This window comes from Mustela nivalis (genome assembly GCF_964662115.1).
Source record: "Mustela nivalis genome assembly, chromosome: 4".
NCBI classification, from domain to species: domain Eukaryota; kingdom Metazoa; phylum Chordata; class Mammalia; order Carnivora; family Mustelidae; genus Mustela; species Mustela nivalis.
In genome coordinates this window covers 64404720-64420836 of record NC_139023.1, presented here as the reverse complement: position 1 = coordinate 64420836, position 16117 = coordinate 64404720, and the positions used below count along the sequence as shown (strand labels likewise).

General features: G+C 57.1%; 1 protein-coding gene and 1 pseudogene across 4 annotated transcripts in view; both read right to left on the bottom strand.

Annotated features, from left to right (window-relative positions):
* SORCS2 (sortilin related VPS10 domain containing receptor 2) overlaps positions 1-16117 on the bottom strand; it is a 423267-nt gene that overhangs the window by 61269 nt on the left and 345881 nt on the right. For all 3 annotated transcript variants that reach the window (XM_082727495.1, XM_082727496.1, XM_082727497.1), the window contains exons 4-6: positions 13268-13432; positions 4994-5067; positions 192-256 (exon numbers count right to left, since the gene is read on the bottom strand). In XM_082727495.1, coding sequence (XP_082583621.1) covers positions 192-256; positions 4994-5067; positions 13268-13432 — 304 coding nt within the window. The remainder of the gene's footprint in view (positions 1-191; positions 257-4993; positions 5068-13267; positions 13433-16117) is intronic.
* The window catches only part of LOC309863887 (importin subunit alpha-1-like), a 55845-nt pseudogene continuing 53386 nt past the window's right edge, over positions 13659-16117 (bottom strand). Inside the window, exon 4 of the transcript in view lies at positions 13659-13716. The product of the transcript in view is annotated as an importin subunit alpha-1-like (transcript). The remainder of the gene's footprint in view (positions 13717-16117) is intronic.

Below are 16117 nucleotides of genomic sequence, written 5' to 3'. Positions count from 1 at the left end.
CTCTTAATGGACTTTTCCAGTGGAGTCGAGCTCCTTGACTTCAATTTACCCCCAGCTGGAAAACAAGCACATCAAAAGTTACACCACATCATAACATAGCGAGGTCAGCTCTGCAGGGCCAGCTCAGGAAAGGAACGAGGGCATATAAGGACACCAGGGGACACTGGGTGCCCACACCCTTTCCGGCTTACCTCCTCCGAGGTCCTGGGCTTCCATGTGGACCAAGTCAGGGTCGGCGTCCACCCCAGACACGGCCCTGGAAGAGAGTATGTGGGGGTCAGCGCTGGACCAAGTCCCAAGCCCCTCTCCCAGTTCTTATGTCAGTCCCTGAGTCCCAGGTAGCTACCAGGTCTCCCGCAGCTGGAGCCACTCTTACTCTGTGGGTGTGAGAACACAGTCCTCCCCACCTGCTCCTGGGGAGGTAGCCAGAACTCGAGGTTCGCTTGGTATTCTTCTTTTTGTGGTACTCTTTATAAAAGACTCCCCTTTACCAAAGGCCTTCACATTCCTTGCCTCTTGACCATGGCTGCTTTTGTTCTGTTTTGTTGGTGATACAAATACTCCGAGGAGACTAGGTGGGCCTTGGGAATATCACCCTGAACTTGCAAATTAGGACAATGAGGCTCAGAGGAGCCAAACGGCCCCCGACCCCCACCCAGGGGCACACAGCTCTACAGGCAGAGCCAGGACTCACACCCGGCTCCCTTGCCTCCACCACGCTGCTCCCTGCCCACCACCCACCATGGTGCCGGCTCCTCCCTTGCCCATGTGGGCCCAGGGCTCAGGCAGCGCCCAGGATGCAACGGGGCCTGTGGCTGCCCACGGGAGCCTTCCACAAGAGCCGAGGAGAATAGACGAAGGCACATCCTTGGGTCTCCACTTGTGGGGGAGGCAGGGACAGGGCCGACAGCCTCGGGGACCCCCGGCACCCAGCACCCACCCAGCACAGAGCCTGGCACCTGAGAGGTCAAGGGCACACTCTCTAAGTGAAAAGACCCTGGCGGGGGAGGGGGGTGCTGCCGTCCACTGGTGCTCCAATCCGGGGGCACCAGCCACGAGGCCCCCAGGTCTATTTCAAGGTGAGGTTTGCTTCAGGCTCTTGTGAACTCCTGTGCACTCCCAGGAGCAAGGTCTCCTGCCTGACCGTTGTCTCTCTTTACTGAATAAAGTGGCATTGTTCCCTTGATCAGGGGCACTGACCGGTCTTCAGCCGCTGGTGGGGTTTTAGTGTGACTGCCGGTCATTTGCAGGGTGCGGTAGTCACACCGGCCGGCTCCTTCACTGCCTCACCCATCCCTCCCTCTCTCCCTCACGAATTCCCTCCATCCCTCCCTCACCCATTCATTATTTCCCTTATTCCCTCCCTCCTTCATTCACTGACCCCCTCCCTCACTCCCTAATTCATTTATCCCATCCCTCATTCGTTCCCTCATTCATTCATTCATTCATTCATTGACTCATTCATTCATTCATTCATTCATTGACTCATTCATTCATTGACTCATTCATTCATTCATTCATTCATTCATTGACTCATTCATTCCCTCCCTGACTCCCTCGCTCGCTCCTTTACCACCTCCCTCATTCACACGTTAATTTATTGGCTGACTCACTTGCATGCATTTATTCATTCCCTTCCTCACTCTCATTCATTCACTCCCTCATTCCCTCATTCCCTCACTCACCCGCTCACTCCTGCACAGACTCACTCACTCACCCCTCAGTCTGCAATTGCCTCTCCTTAGCAGGGCTCTACCCACCCCCCAACTCTCTGGCTCTCCCATTGGACCATCCCCACAACTCAACTCCAGGAGCCCACACCAGGTCCTGGACCAGGCAGGGGCCCAGCGGGTAGGGGTCCCTCCCCAGACACCTTTGGTCATGGTTTCTGAAGACCACTCAAGGCTGGATGTCCAGCCACGCAGCTAGAGCCCAGCTCCCTGCAGGGAAGGGCACAGTGTTGACCCCCATGCCTTCTGGTTTGTTGGGGTTCCCAAAGATGGCCTGTGGGGAAGCTCCTTGGTGTACTGCTTAGAAATAGCAGATGCATGAGACGAGCCCCGGGCAGGCAGATCTCTGGAGACCTCAGTGCTCCGGGGACAAGGGCCGTTAGCTCTCACCCCTGCTGAATACCACCAGATCTTATAAACCCTCAAGGACTCTGCACCGGGCCTGGAGTGGGGTGAGGTCTCTCCTCACCCAACCTCCACCGCCAAGGCCCTGCCACTTGTCCCACACCTGGATAGGCGCTGAGCTGATGGGAGAGGAAGGCTGAGGCTTTGTGGGTCTGCTCAGGCCCCAGCAGAGAAACAGACCCAGATGTGTGGCCAATAGCATGCCCCCACCCCAGACAGAGACAGTCATGGTCCTGGGCTGCTGCTTATGGACGGCAGGACCCCAGAACTGTGCCTTGGCCTCCCTGAGCCTCAGTCTCCCCTGCTGTCATATGAGGGAAAGACGACCAGGGTCTGAGAAGATAATGCATGCAGACCCCCGGTCTGGTGCCTGGTAGACGGTCAGCATCCATGATGTGGCCACTCCCAGAGGAGAATGTTCTGGTTTTGTTCCAGGCCCACTGAGACACCACAGGGAAGGCAGTGTGCAGGAGCCCCTGGTGGGCCCAGAACGCAGCGGGCCTCCCGTCCCCGGGCTGTTCCCCCAGGGGCCCCCAAGACCACGCTAATGAGCTCACTTGCTGTTCAGCCTCCCAAAGCATGAAGGGGTCCAAACCTCAGACAGAACGCAGGCTTTGGCAATTCCTGCTGTCAGATCAAGGACAAAGAGCGCCCTAGAAACGCTGTCAAAACAGCGTTATTCACTGCTTGGAAGAGGGGGGCCCGCGGCTGCCTGTCACTGCATTCCAGGAGAGGTTCCCGGGCCCCAGGGGCCAAGTGTCCGGCCTGATAATCTCTCACACATAACAACTCAGGGCAATTTGAGAAACTTGGGGGAGAAATAATTTGATTTGCGCAAGATAAAGACATGTTTGAATTAGTGCCCATTTACCTTGCAGTAACTGTGGCAGGTTTGCCTCTCGGGCCTGAGAGGTCCCCGAGCACCTGGTCCCGCCGGGGACAGATGCACGGCTGCGCTCCGCCACTCTACCAACCTCTCAGGCCCTGGCTGTTGGGAAATGGCCCCTCCTTGGCCTTCCCCACCTCCTGGGGGCCCTGGGGTGGCCACAGCTGACATCAGTGACAAGGCCAGTGATGGATGAGGCACTCGGGGTGCCAAGTAAGGAACACGGCCCTCCCACAGGTGGCCATGTGGCGGAAGCCAGCCACCCCCCACAGAAGTCCCACAGGCCAGCCGCTAATACTCCAGTTAATGAGGCGGGCTTCCCTCCGGCCTCGAGGCCATAAACCAGGAAACGAACTCCTTGTGAGACACACGGAGCACGGGAGGGAAAGGAGAGCTCTTTCCACGGGGCTTCTCTGCTGAAGAGACAGGACTGTGGCCCAGTGAGAAGGCCAGTGCATAGTCTGTCCTACAAATGAGGTGAGAAAGGGAAAGGCTAGGAGTGTGTGCACGCATGTGTGCGGGTGTGCTCATGTGCTAGAAAGAGCCATTTGGTCGGAAGAACATGTGTGGAAGCCACGTCTCTCTAGGGGCAGTTTGGGCAGAAGAAGGGACCATGGCCATGGCCGGCAACCGGCAAATGGGGGCCCTGAGCCAGCGGGACTCCCAGCTTCCACGCCCTCCAGCACTCAGCCCGCACGGGCCTCACTCACACAGCTTGACCAGACTTGACCACTGACCAGTCTTGAGCACCAGAGTCTCCCCACTGAGGCAGAGAGGCTAGAACATGGCTCAGATGGATCACTGAGTGGCTCCCAAGAGATAGCCCAAGTGTGGGAGGAGAGCCCGGGCACTGGATCGGGCGGGAGAGTGGGGCCAAGGCAGGCAGGGGTGGAGGAAGCATGGGGTAGGGGAGGCTGTGTGGGAGGGGGGCAGCTAGTCAGGGGCTGAGTTAGGACCTGGGGCAGGAGTGGGGAGGCAGAGGAGGTGGGGAGGTAAAAGGGCAAGGGGTAGGAAAAAGGGAGGGAGGGAAGGTGTGGAGGGGGGAGGGGGAAAGTGAGGGGAGAGGGTAGGTGTGAGGAGGGGGGGCAGGAGTGGTGAGGTGGACGAGGCAGGGTGGTGAAGAGGGGGAGAAAGGGGTGTGAGGAGAAGGAAGTGGAGGTAGGGAGGAGAAAGGAGGGGTAAGAAGGGAGGGAAGGGGTTTAGAGAAGGAGTGGAGGTGAAGAGGGGGAGGTAGGGGTGGTAAAGGGGAGGCAGGGGAGGTGGGGAGGATGAAAGGGGAGGGGTAAGAAGGAGGGAGGGAGGGGAGGAGGGGAGAGGGCAGAGATGGTGAGGAGGAGGGAGTGGCAGGGGAGTTGGGGAAGGGACATGTAGAGGGGAGAGGGAGAGGGTGTGTGGGGGAGAGAAGGAGAGCAGGTGAGGAGGGGAGAGAGAAGGGCTGGTGAGGAGGGGGAGGCAGGGAAGGTGAGAAGGGGGCGGTAGGGAAGGCGGGAGGAGGAGGCAGGAGAGGTGAGGAGGGGGAGGCAGGTGTGCTGGGGAGGGAGAGGCAGGGGTGGTGAGGAGGAGGCCAGAGAGGAGGGAGAGGCAGGTGAGCAGGGAGGGGGAGGAGAGCAGGTGGGGAGGGGAGACAGGTGGTGGGCCTACTGTGTGCTGGGCACATGCCAGTTTGAGGTACTTGGCTCCTGTTTGCACCCTGGAGGAAGCAGGAGCTCAGAGAGGGACCAGCCCGCATCAGGTTGCACAGCTGGGTCACAGGTGCACAGGTGACCTGGGATGGCGAGCCCCGCCTCTCCACCATTTCCTAAGTTCCCAGCAGAGTGGAAAGAGCACCTGGAGGTCCCCCTGGGGTGAGGAGTTCCATGGCTGGGATCAGAGGCAGGAGAAGGTGGGGAGCCCTAAGCTGGGGGCTGTGGGGAGGAAAGGGGAGCCCCCGCCCTCGGGGTTGGGGGGGTCCCCATTGTGGGGAGGCTCTTACCAGAACACATGGTCTTTGGTCACTCGCTCCCGCAGAAGCGTCCACTTCTTCCCCAGGTCCGATGACACATAGAGCTTGGCAGAGAGAAGAGAAACAGAAGTCTGGTCATGCCTTGAGGATGAGCCTCTTCTGAGCTGGAGTGACCCCTCCTGGACGATGAATATGCCCCAGACAGGCCCCACACCCACACCTCTGAGAGGCCAAGGGTCAAGCAGAGGAGCTCCAAGAAGAGCCACTCTTGCCTCCCAGGCCTGCTGGTAGGAACTGAGGGACACTGGCCAGGCAGATCCCCAAGCCAGGCCTGGGCTGGGGATGGTCAGGGTCAGCCCCCTGTGCGCTGAGTCCCGAGGCAGGGCTGTGGGAGCCTGGGGGTGGGGGTCTGCGCTTGCCACACCAGTGTCCCTGGGCACAGGGCAGTGTGATGCTAAATAGCCTGTAAAAAGCACCGTGACAGCCTGTCCCTGACCCCTTGCTGCCCGCGCCCACCTTGGAGAAGAGAGCCACAGCTGAGGGAACTCGGTCATGGGTACTGGGATACTGTCGCGTGGTGACAGGCGGGAGTTATGCCTGCAGAGAGCACAGTGTAATGCAGGGACTTGGCCGGTCACTACGCTAGACGCCAGAAACAGATGGAGCATTGTGGGTCCCTCCAGCAATAGAAGCAGCCCACCAGGCCAGGCTGAGAGAGGCTGCAGGCCCTCCTGACTTTGCAACATCTCTCATATATGCTGGGCCCCGCAGGGCACACGTCCAACCCTGCGGAGACCTCCGGGCTGCGTGCAGCTGGTAGGATGAGGTCCTTGTGGGGCTGCAGGGCTCCCAGAACACAGGTGCCCCGTCTGCCCCTCCCCTCATCTCCCTCCAGCTGGGCCCTGAGTCAGCCTGGGGGCAAGAACTAATGCTGCCCACCCCCTTCCCTGAGTTGGGTTCTGGGCAGGTCTACAGTCCAAGTCCCAAGGCATCTTTCATTGGTGGTTTTGCCAAATTTCCTTTGCCACCCTCCCTGGCTGGGGGGTGGGGGTGGGTTTGTGGGAACGCTGAAACGTCCCCTCCATTCCTGAGAGCAGCGTAGGCCGTGGGGGTGTTAAGGGATCTGTACGCCCATGAAGCAGGACACATACGGAAATCCTACACAGCCCACACGGAGCCCAGAGACCCAAGCATTCTGTGGCAGAGGCAGGGCTGGGCGGGGACACTCGGTGGCCACTCCCCAGCTGAGAGGGCTGCTGTGCTTGGGGACAGAGAAGACCTAGTTCCCCTGAGCCCTGTTTGGCAGGTGCTGTGCTGCCTCAGTTTCCCTGAGAAGATGGTATGTTTTGCAGGGGTGAGTCCGTGGCTTGAGAGATCATGGGGTCCCATAGCCGTAGCTCACGACGGACTCCACAGTCTGTGCAACCCAGCTGCATGACCCCTCAAAGCTCCCTAAACCTCAGTTCCCCACTTTCCTAAAACAGAGATCCAGATCCTGGCCTTACTGGGATGTGTGGGCTGATCCCAGGCACCATGGCAAAGCGTTTGCACAAATGACATTCCCCTTGAATCCTGTCACTGTCATGCAGGGATCTCATCGACCCAGGGCTGCTGCCGAGGGCCAACCATGTGAGCATGTGCCGAGCTTGTCCCCTCTCAGACACTCTCATGACATCTCTGTGAATCGGACGCTTTTATCAACCTGTTTTTCAGATCAGGAATGGCAGCTAAGAGCAGCTGAGCAATATGCCCTGGGGTAGTTCACTGGCAGAGGCCAGATTTGAATTCTCCGTGCTTTGAATGCCCCTTCCTTTATTCCTCTGCACTCAAGACGTGTCTGGAATAAATCAGTTAAGCAGAGCAATTTCACGGCCAGACCTCAAGAGGAAGGAAGGCCGAAGGCAGCCACTGGACCTCAGTGTTTCTGTCTGTGAAATGGGTCTAATAAACATAACAAGAGTCGCCAGGATTAGAGCTCCCGACTGCTGGCCTTCAGGGCCAGCAGGACACATGCTTCTCTTCTGGCCCAGCTTGTCCTCATCGGGGACCCAAGTGATGGGAGGAAGTGAGGTCGTGGTGTTGTCCCTGCTGTTGTTCTCGAAGGAAGGGTTTATGGAATCTCTGAAGGGAAACAGGCTCTTCATGCATCAGCCCTGTGCCGTCCTGGCCTTCAGTGTGGGCAGACATCCCCCATCCCAGAAGCCTGCCCTAGACCTAATGCCAATCCCCCACTAGCTCCCAAGGTCAGGACTCCAGGCCTGTCCTCACCACCCCAGCAAGTCACCGAGTCCAAATGAGCTAATGTCCGCCACCTAACCCACAGCTGCTGTATCCTGAGCCTACTGAGCCACCTGCACCCCTCCTCTGGGTCTCCTGTGGCTTCCTGCACCCCTCCTCTGGGTCTCCTACCCGCAGCCCTCAGCCCTCCCATCCAGCCCTTGCTCCATGAGAGAGCCACCAGGCTCTTTCTGGAACATACACCTGACCACATCATTCTCCTGCATCAGACCTGCCAGGGGATGCCACAGACCTTCTTTGGGATAAAGCCCACACTCCTCGTGTGGGCACTCAGGGCCCCTGGGCTGTCTGGCCCATACAGCCCCCACCTCCCATGCCCCTATCATGCCCCACTCTTGGCTCTTGAGTGATGGTGGTGCTAATACGTCTCATGAGGTCCTTGGAGGATCTGCACCTGCTGTTCAGTCTGGCTGGAATGCCCTTTCTTGTCTTCATTCAGTGTTCAGGACTCCATCGAAAGTCACCTGTTGGTCAGGCCTTGGCCAAGGTCAAAGCTCAGAAGTCCTGGTATTACAGAGCCAGGCTCAGAACCCAGTCCCTCAGGTCAAGAAGCCTGTGTCAGGGCTCAGGGCCCAGGACCCAGAGAGAACTGGGCTGCAATGCCTTCCCTTTGCTATACACTCCACTCTGGCCTGGAGGAGGGGTCCCCAGGGCATGCCCCCTTGTGCTGTCACCCACCTGGCACTAGGGGCCCTGGTGCTTCTGCTCTTTGTCTTCAGGACCCTCCTGCATCCTTCAGTCACTCCCCCTTCACCTCCACCTGGGACCTCCTCCTTGCCACCTGGCTTCTAGTAGATGCCCTACCTTTTAGGCCACAGGTTCAAGTCCCACATTCTGGATTCTTCCACCACCCCTGGCAGACCCCCTTCAGGACTCCTTCTTCCCCACAGCTCTAGAAAGAAGATCCTGTGGATCCCACCTCAGTGAGCTATCCTCATCCTAACCACAGCATCCTAACCATGGTGTCCTAGCCACATTGTTCTAATCACAGTATCTTAACCATAGTGTCCTTACCACGGTGTCCTAACCACAGCACCCAACCATGGTATCCTAACCACATTGTTCTAATCACAGTATCTTAACCACAACATCCTAACCATGGCATCCTAACCACAGCATCCTAACCAAGGTGTCCTAATCATGGCATCCTAACCACGGCATCCTAACCACAATGTTCTAACCACATCATCCTAACCATGGCGTCCTAACCACAGGTTACCATAAGAAGATGCCTCACCTCAAGACACTGCCAGACACTCAACCGCAGCCTCTGGAGAGTCATGTTGCGTGGCCGTGACTCCCGAATTTGTGAGTCCGCGGCATCAGTGAGGGCTTGTCCCTGTTCTTAACATATGCGGGGATTTCCTCTGTTAGGCCACTGTCCCCTGCTGTCAGCAGCACAAAGAAAATGCCCAAGACCATGAGATCTTGCTCCACAAGGAGGCTGAGCGTCTGTGAGCATCATGGATGCCAGGGTCACCCAAACAAAGCACCAAGAATAGTGCCTAAGCAGCAGAGCCTGACTCTCTCTCTGTTCTGGTGCTGGGAGTCTGAGACCAAGATGTGGGCAGAGTTGGTTCTCGCTGAGGCCTCCCTGTTTGGTGTGTAGATGGCCATGATCCCCCCCATGTCCTTATGTGGTCAACCCTCTTGCACATCTGTGTCCTGATGTCTCCTTCTTCTAAGGACACCTGTCATCCCGATCAGGTCCCACCCAGATGACCCATTTTAACTTAAATACCCCTTTAAAAGCCTCATCTCCAAATATGGTTACATCTTAGGTGCTGGGGGAGCAGTATAGATATTTTGGGAGGGGACACAACACAGCACATCCCAGAAGCCAACCTCCTACCCACTCCACCTCTGGTGTCCTCCTCCCTCCCTGTCACAGGCCCACTTCTGCTGCCTGTGTCTCTGGGAGCTTCTCTGGACCCCTAGCCTAACATTGGCTGAGAGAACCCCACCCTCCAACCCCGAGCTCTGTGCTTGGTTTCTCCCCCTTCGTGGAGGTTTTGCTTCCTGCTCCTCTGGCTCAAGCTTCTGTAGCTCACCTCTCCGCAAGCCTAGCCCCAGACTGATCGCCACTGGGTGTGCTGGAGGAATGGACAAATTCAATTCTAGCAACAGGGCTGGCACACTTTTCTGGAAAGGGCCAGACGGTAAATAACTTTGGCTTTCCAGGCTGTGCAGTCTCTGTTGTCACGACTCCTCTCTGCCCCTGGAGCAGGCAAGCAGCCAGAGACAATATGGAAACGGATGGGCTTGCCTGTGTGCCAGCGAGACCTTAATTTGCAAAGTGGGTGCCAGGCCACCGTCTGCTGATGCCTGCTCCAGGGCACACGATATGAAATTATCACTTTCCTATTTAAAAAGGGCTTTTTGGAAAGTTTTCATGCCCTGGAACGTAAGATCCAGGAGCACAAGGAACTCATCCATTCTTGCTAAGCATGTGGAGTCATGCCGAGTCATGCAGTAGGTGCTTAGTAAATAGCTAATGGCTCGAGCGGCTGGAGGTCCTGAATTTCGGGAAAGGCCTCAGTGGGAGAGCCCAGCAGGAGGTACAGCCTTTCATGGAGGCCAGGTGCTGAGCTAAGAGCTTGTCAGTCTCTATTCACGTAATCCACATGTGCACGCATATAAGACAGGCCTCCATCCCTTTACCCATGAAAGAATGGGAGCTTAGGGAGGTAAGTAAGCTACTCAAGGTCACACAGTGTTTGCTCGTGGACCTGACCGTGATACCCCTGTGGCTGACCGGTTCCCCCGGGAAAGATGCGAGATCCCCTCTCATCCTTTCTCTGGGCCATCTGAGTGACCAGCCTGGGGCTCCTTCCACCTCAGGTCTTAATTTATCTCTCTACAAATCGGGAGAGAACCGCTTCCATCCTCGAATAGTGAGCAATTAAAAATGGGCGTGCAGCCATCCATTTCTGGTAATAAAGCCTTGGCGTTCGTGGACGGCATGACGCCCTGCCACGTGCCCTGAGGATGCCCACCCCGAGACACGGTGCCGCCTTTCCAATTTGCTCTTGTGGGAGGTGATTTTATAATGCACCATCAATTGGAGCAGAAATGGACTATTCCCCACTTAATACAAGACAAACACCAGCAAATAAATAAGAATAAACACACGGGGGACATCCTAGCCACTGCAGCAGACCCCAACCCAGTGTTGTCCCATGCAAAGGCTGACTGACTCCAGGTTGCTCGTCCAGGAAAGCATCAGAGGCCCTCCGACACAGAGACAACACGCTCGGAAGTCAGGGCAAGGGAGAAATGAAGGTCAGAGGAAGGTCATTCAAAGACATGCGAGCTGATCGGTCTGCCAATGGACGCTCACGCCAGCTGCTGTGAACCCACACCTCTGTCTGCCCCTTCTTAGGGGAACCCTTGCCGGCCCCCCAGTGCCCCTGCCTGGACAGCTACTCCACTTTGCTTCACACGTATAAACACAGACCCAGTTTCACGGGGGCTGGAGGATGGTGGGTGCTCGGTTTTCCTGAACTGCTTGTGCAGTCATCTCTGTTGTTCTGAAGTTGTATTAAAAAGTGAACATCTGGGGCACCTGGGTGGCTCAGTGATTAAGCCTCTACCTCCGGCTCAGGTCAGGATCTCAGGGTCCTGGGATCGAGCCCCACATCACAATCTCCGCTCCACAGGGAGTCTGCTTCCCCTCTCTCTCTGCCTACTTGTGATTTCTCTCTCTGTGTCAAATAAATAAATAAAATCTTAAAAAAAAAAAAAAAAGTGAACATCTTTCCCGATACATTCGCTATGCCTTTCTTCAAACCCCCTCCTCCAGGAAGGCTTCCCAGATTGGTCATCCTAGGTGTCTTTTCTTCTCTACTAAGGTTCTGGAAGGCAGTCCCAGGCTCAGGTTAACTTCTCACAGTGCTGGGAAACAGAAGGGGTTCTTGATGGGGAAGAGAATAACACTTAACAGTTAGAGGGCTGTGCCTATAAGCAGGTCCCAGGGATGAGCACAGGGAACCAGGCAAGTCAGTTTGGTGCCGGTGGTCCCCACAGAGTTGGGGTGGGAAGGGGCTGCCCGGCTCTCACATTCCTTTGATCTCAGGACCCCAGTGCAGTTTGCTGAGCCTTGAAAGAAAAACCACGCATCAGGCTCTCTCCCCTCGGCAGGCTGCCCAGGCTCCGAATAAGGAAGCCTCACAGCACCCCAAGCTACAGTGCAGCACCGGGAAGAAACCTAGCCAACTCTCAGACCCAGAACCAGCAATAAGGCTTGCAGCTGGGTGTCACTGAGGTTTAGAGCTGTGTGTTCCTCTGCTTAGCAGACACCTGCCTAACGCACCAAGTCTGTGGGAATGCAGAGCCAGTGTGATACCACGCACCCATCCACCTCTTGGAAGTCAGAGAGCTTTGAAAACCATACAACCCTTAAAAAAAAAAAAAAAAAAGACAAAAAAAAAAACCCGACCCCCCAAAAAACCAAAAAAACCCCAAGGCCCTATTGTCTCTATCACTAATTTCCTCAAATTCTTCATTGCTTTTGTAACTACAACGAAGCCCCTTTTCCTCCCCTTTTTCTTTCCCTTAGAGTCACAGCAAAGAACCGAGGAAAATCACCGAGATTTCAGCTCCATTAATTTTTCAGGGCACCATAAATTAAAGAGCAATTGCAACGCAGTCAATTTCTGCAGGAAAATAAGTCTCTGTGATTGTGCTTTAGTCTAATTACATGGAAGGCTAAGTAGTGCTATTAATACCCAGAAGCACACACTGTCCCAGAAGAAGGCGTCGGGAGCAAAGAGGCGGCCGGTGGGGCTGGAGGAACCCGGGGACGCCAGTCGGTGAGGTCCAGACTATGGTAAGGAGGCCAGGTCCTGCAACGAGCCGTGGCTCAGACCAGCCGAAATCAGCATTGGGAGGCCCTTGACCTGGGGGAACCCTCATGGGAGAAATCCATCATTCACTCACCGATTGATCCAACCGACGGGCACCCCTCCATCGATCCGTCCACCTCCCCCGTCCGTCATCCCGCAGCCCCCGTCTGTCACCCACTCACCCTTCCACCCGTGCTCAGCTCCATGTCCATCCAGCCAACAAATAGCCTCAGCCAGGAGCTTGTGAGGAAATGCTGCAGAAACTGGGCAGAGTCCGTGCCCGCAAGGGGCTCACCCAGGAGTGGGTGTGCGGGGAGCAGTCCCCACGCCGGCTGCAGTGGCTCCTCCACAAGCCACATGGACACCAGAAGCCGGAAAAGGCCCAGTCCCCCACCCCCACACCGGAGCTTCCAGGGGGAGCGTGTCCCTTGCAGACACCTCAATTTCGATCCAGCGAAACACATTTTGGATTTCTGGTTTCCCAAGCTGTGGGAGACCCCACGTCTGGCCAGCCATGGAGCGCGTGGTGATAGGAACGGATCCTGGTCTCCGTTGCAGCGAGGGCAGGTCCTTGTCCTCCTGTGCTCTCTGCGCCCTGCCTCACCTCCTGCTCAGGCCTCACCCCCTTCTGGGGCCAGCCCCGGGCACCCCTCTCCCTGGGCCTGGAAAGAACCCTCCACCATGTTCTTTCCATCAGCGGGTGGAGGGTCCCTTGGGCTCCTGTGGGGCCCTGGTGACACAGCCCCCAGAGAAAAGGACATGGACTTGGGATCTGAAGGACAAGTCACACCTACTGAAGGTAGAAAAGCATCCCAGGCCAGCAGAAGGGCCCGGCAAGGCCCAGCGTGGGAGGGTGTTTGGAATATTCTAGAAGTGGAAGAAGGTCTTATGGCGGTGCACCCGGAGGGGAGGCCAGGGGGACAGTCCTAATAATTACCTAGTGTTCTTCAATCCTGTCTCACGTGTTTACCTGGGCCAAGTCCACCTCAGCCTGCTTGGTTCCTACACCCCGAGACCAACAATGGCAGCATCCAGACCCCCCGGCCTTGGGTGGAAGGGCTCCAAGGACCCGGTGGGGAGCAGCCTGCATTGCCCCGCGACCTCACCAAAGGAGCAGCTGTGGGTGCCCTGGGGCCCAGACACCAGCTCCACCCCTGTTTACCTTGCCCTCCTTGGTGTAGGCCAGGACCTTGTCCTCTTCCTTGGGGTGGAAAATCAGAGTCTCCACCGAGAAGGGGATGAGCTGCTTCTGGAAGGTGGCCCCCTCATCCGTGCTGAGGAACAGACTCTGGTCCCGGTCACTGAGCGAGGAGCTCAGCAGGACGATCTGGAACAGAAAGCAGGGTGGACATGAGCTCCCGCTCTGCACCCAGCCCCTGCACTCAGCCGAGAGGGCGGGACCGGAACCATGCCCCCCTCCTCCCACCCTGCCCCACCCACTCCTGCTAATTAGTCACTCATTAATTCCCTCCACAACTCTGTCCCCCAGCCAGGCACTGTCCACAGGGCGAGGCCGACCACGAGCTGGGGTTTTCTGCCGTGAATAGTCCGTTCTATGGGGGCAGTGTGAGATACATCAGCGCGTCGCCCATTGTGGGCCTGACCGGCAGCCTGTGGAGACAAAGCAGGGGGGCTGGGGAGGCTGGGCTGGGGGCTGCGTGCAGAAGCAGAGCACTGGACCAGGTAGGGGGGCGACCCGGGACAGCAGGCGCCGGGTAGGAACTCAGATGTGAGGTGGCCGAGGGGGACGGGACTGGATAGGTAACAGCGTGTCTGGCTCCATGAGGCCTTAGAGGGCACTGTGGTGGGTGGAATGGGGACCCCGGAGAGACACCCCGTCCCTGCGTCCCCACCCTGGTTCCTGTGAAGGTGACCTCACTTAGAAGCGGGGTCTGCACAGGTGGGATCAACTTAAACATCTCAGGATGAGGTTATCCTGGGAACTGGCAGGCAAGGCGCCCATGGAGAGGATGAGGGACAGCCCCGCCACCTGCAGAATTCTCCCGTGGGTGGGGGTCCCTCAAGGCCTCTCTTGGCTCTGCCCAGAGGGTCAAGGAATTTGGGGAAGCCGGCCTGTGGCCCTCTCTGGGTTTGTCCACTTCCCAAGCATGCAAGTACATGCTCTCCTGGGCTGCGAGGTGCCCTGGGTCTTCCAGAAAGTTCAGGAAAGGCCGACTATGAGTCAGAACAGGTTGGCCCTGCTAACTACACACAGGGGACCAAAGGGACCCTCAGAAAGAGAGAAAAGGGGGAGAGGGAGAGGCTTCCCTCCTTCCCCTGAGGCCAGAGAGGGTCGGCCAGTCTGGAGGGTTGGGAAGGCGATGTGGGCTCCTACCACTGTGAGTGGATCCCACCCCCCCAGACCACATGGTCAGCTCCCAGCAGCATGGGTGGGCCCAGTCTCTACCTCCACCCTCTTCTGGGAGTCCCAGTTCCCATGATGAAGCTGGGGGTAGTCTTCCTACCCACACACCTCATGGTAAGTTCTGGGCTCCTCATGGCCCCAAGGAGACTGTGACCTCTGTGACAGGGTCTGCAGGCTCCTCCTGGACTGGCCTCCCTCCCTGCCTCCTGCTTGTGAGCTGGCCACAGCCAGTGGGGTCCACCCACGTACAGCCCTCTCCCCCCAACACCTGTAACCTCTGTTTCCCCCTCACCCCCGGGGCCCGTGGAGCCCCCTGATTCAAGGCCACAGGGGACCTGGTATTTGCCCAGCAAAAGCTCACCACCTGTCATGGAGGTAGCCTCTTCTCCCAGGACTGTGGCCCCTTGGGGCCGGAGCCAGGTCTGTGGGGTTTCCTGCTATCCTCCTCCCCACCCCCACCCCTGCAGGGCCTGGGGACTCCACACACTTATTGAATGAATGAATCAATGAATGAATGAATCAATAAGTGAATGAACGAACAGATACCCTGTGCTGATAGCATAGGGGTCAGGGCACACTCAACCTCAGATAGCCCAGTTCAAATTCCATGTCTGTGTGACCTGAAGCAAGCTGGCTGGCCATTCCCTGCCTCGGTTTCTTTGTCTGTAAAATGGGGGAAATAATATGGTGCCTGGCATTGGGCGATCCTGCAGTTAAAGTCTACTGTGAATGTTCAAGACCACCACATCCTCACTAGAGCTCAGTGGGGCAGTTATGATCTCTGCTCGGTGGATGGGGAAACTGAGGCACAGAGAGGGGAAGCAAACTGCCTCAGGTCACACGCCGTGTAGGACAGAGCCAGGGTCTGGAGTTGAGAGGGAGCCCATGCAGGCTGGGGTGCCGGTGGGGCAGGGGGGTGGGACCAGCCCGGCACCGAGATGAGTTCTTCCTTCCCAGGGGCAGGGGCTATGGGACACTAAGCCCCCATCATGTGGACGCCCCACTGCGATGGGCTCCCTACACCCCAACATTTCCTCTAGAAGACGATGAAGCACACGGGGCAGAAATCAAGAATTGCACGAGCTCCTGTCTTTACAAACAGTATCTGATGCGCTCTTTCCAGGGGAACCCTGAGGAGTTGTGCAAGCCATAGCTGGTCTCCCCTAGCACAGATCCCTTCGCCCGCCAGCTGAGGGGGCCAAAGAAGGGCAGGCAGGGCACTCCCAGAGCCTGCCTCTAGGCGGCCATGCTCTCGGAAGGTGGAGGAGCCTTGTGGGAGGTGTCCCTCGGGGGTGGTTTCCACGCAGGAGAAGTGGAGGGGCCAAGAACAGCCACGTATAATCATCCCGGGAAATGTGGAATGACAAGGGCGCTCACGCACTCACAAAAAGAAGTGAGTGCAAATTTACGAGAGACTATGTATCTCCCAAAGACAAAACGTCAGGAAGCCTATGATAATTTTGCCGATGGTTACCGTATGAGAGTACACATGATCTTATCAGCAGAGGTGCACAGAAATGGGAGTGGAGGGCTCACTGTTCAGCCATCATATAAGAGGAAACGCCACCCCCTTGCGCCCCTGGGATGGACCTTGAGGGCGTCATGCCCAGTGGAAGATAAATGCCCCAAGATCAGTCTTGCAGGTAG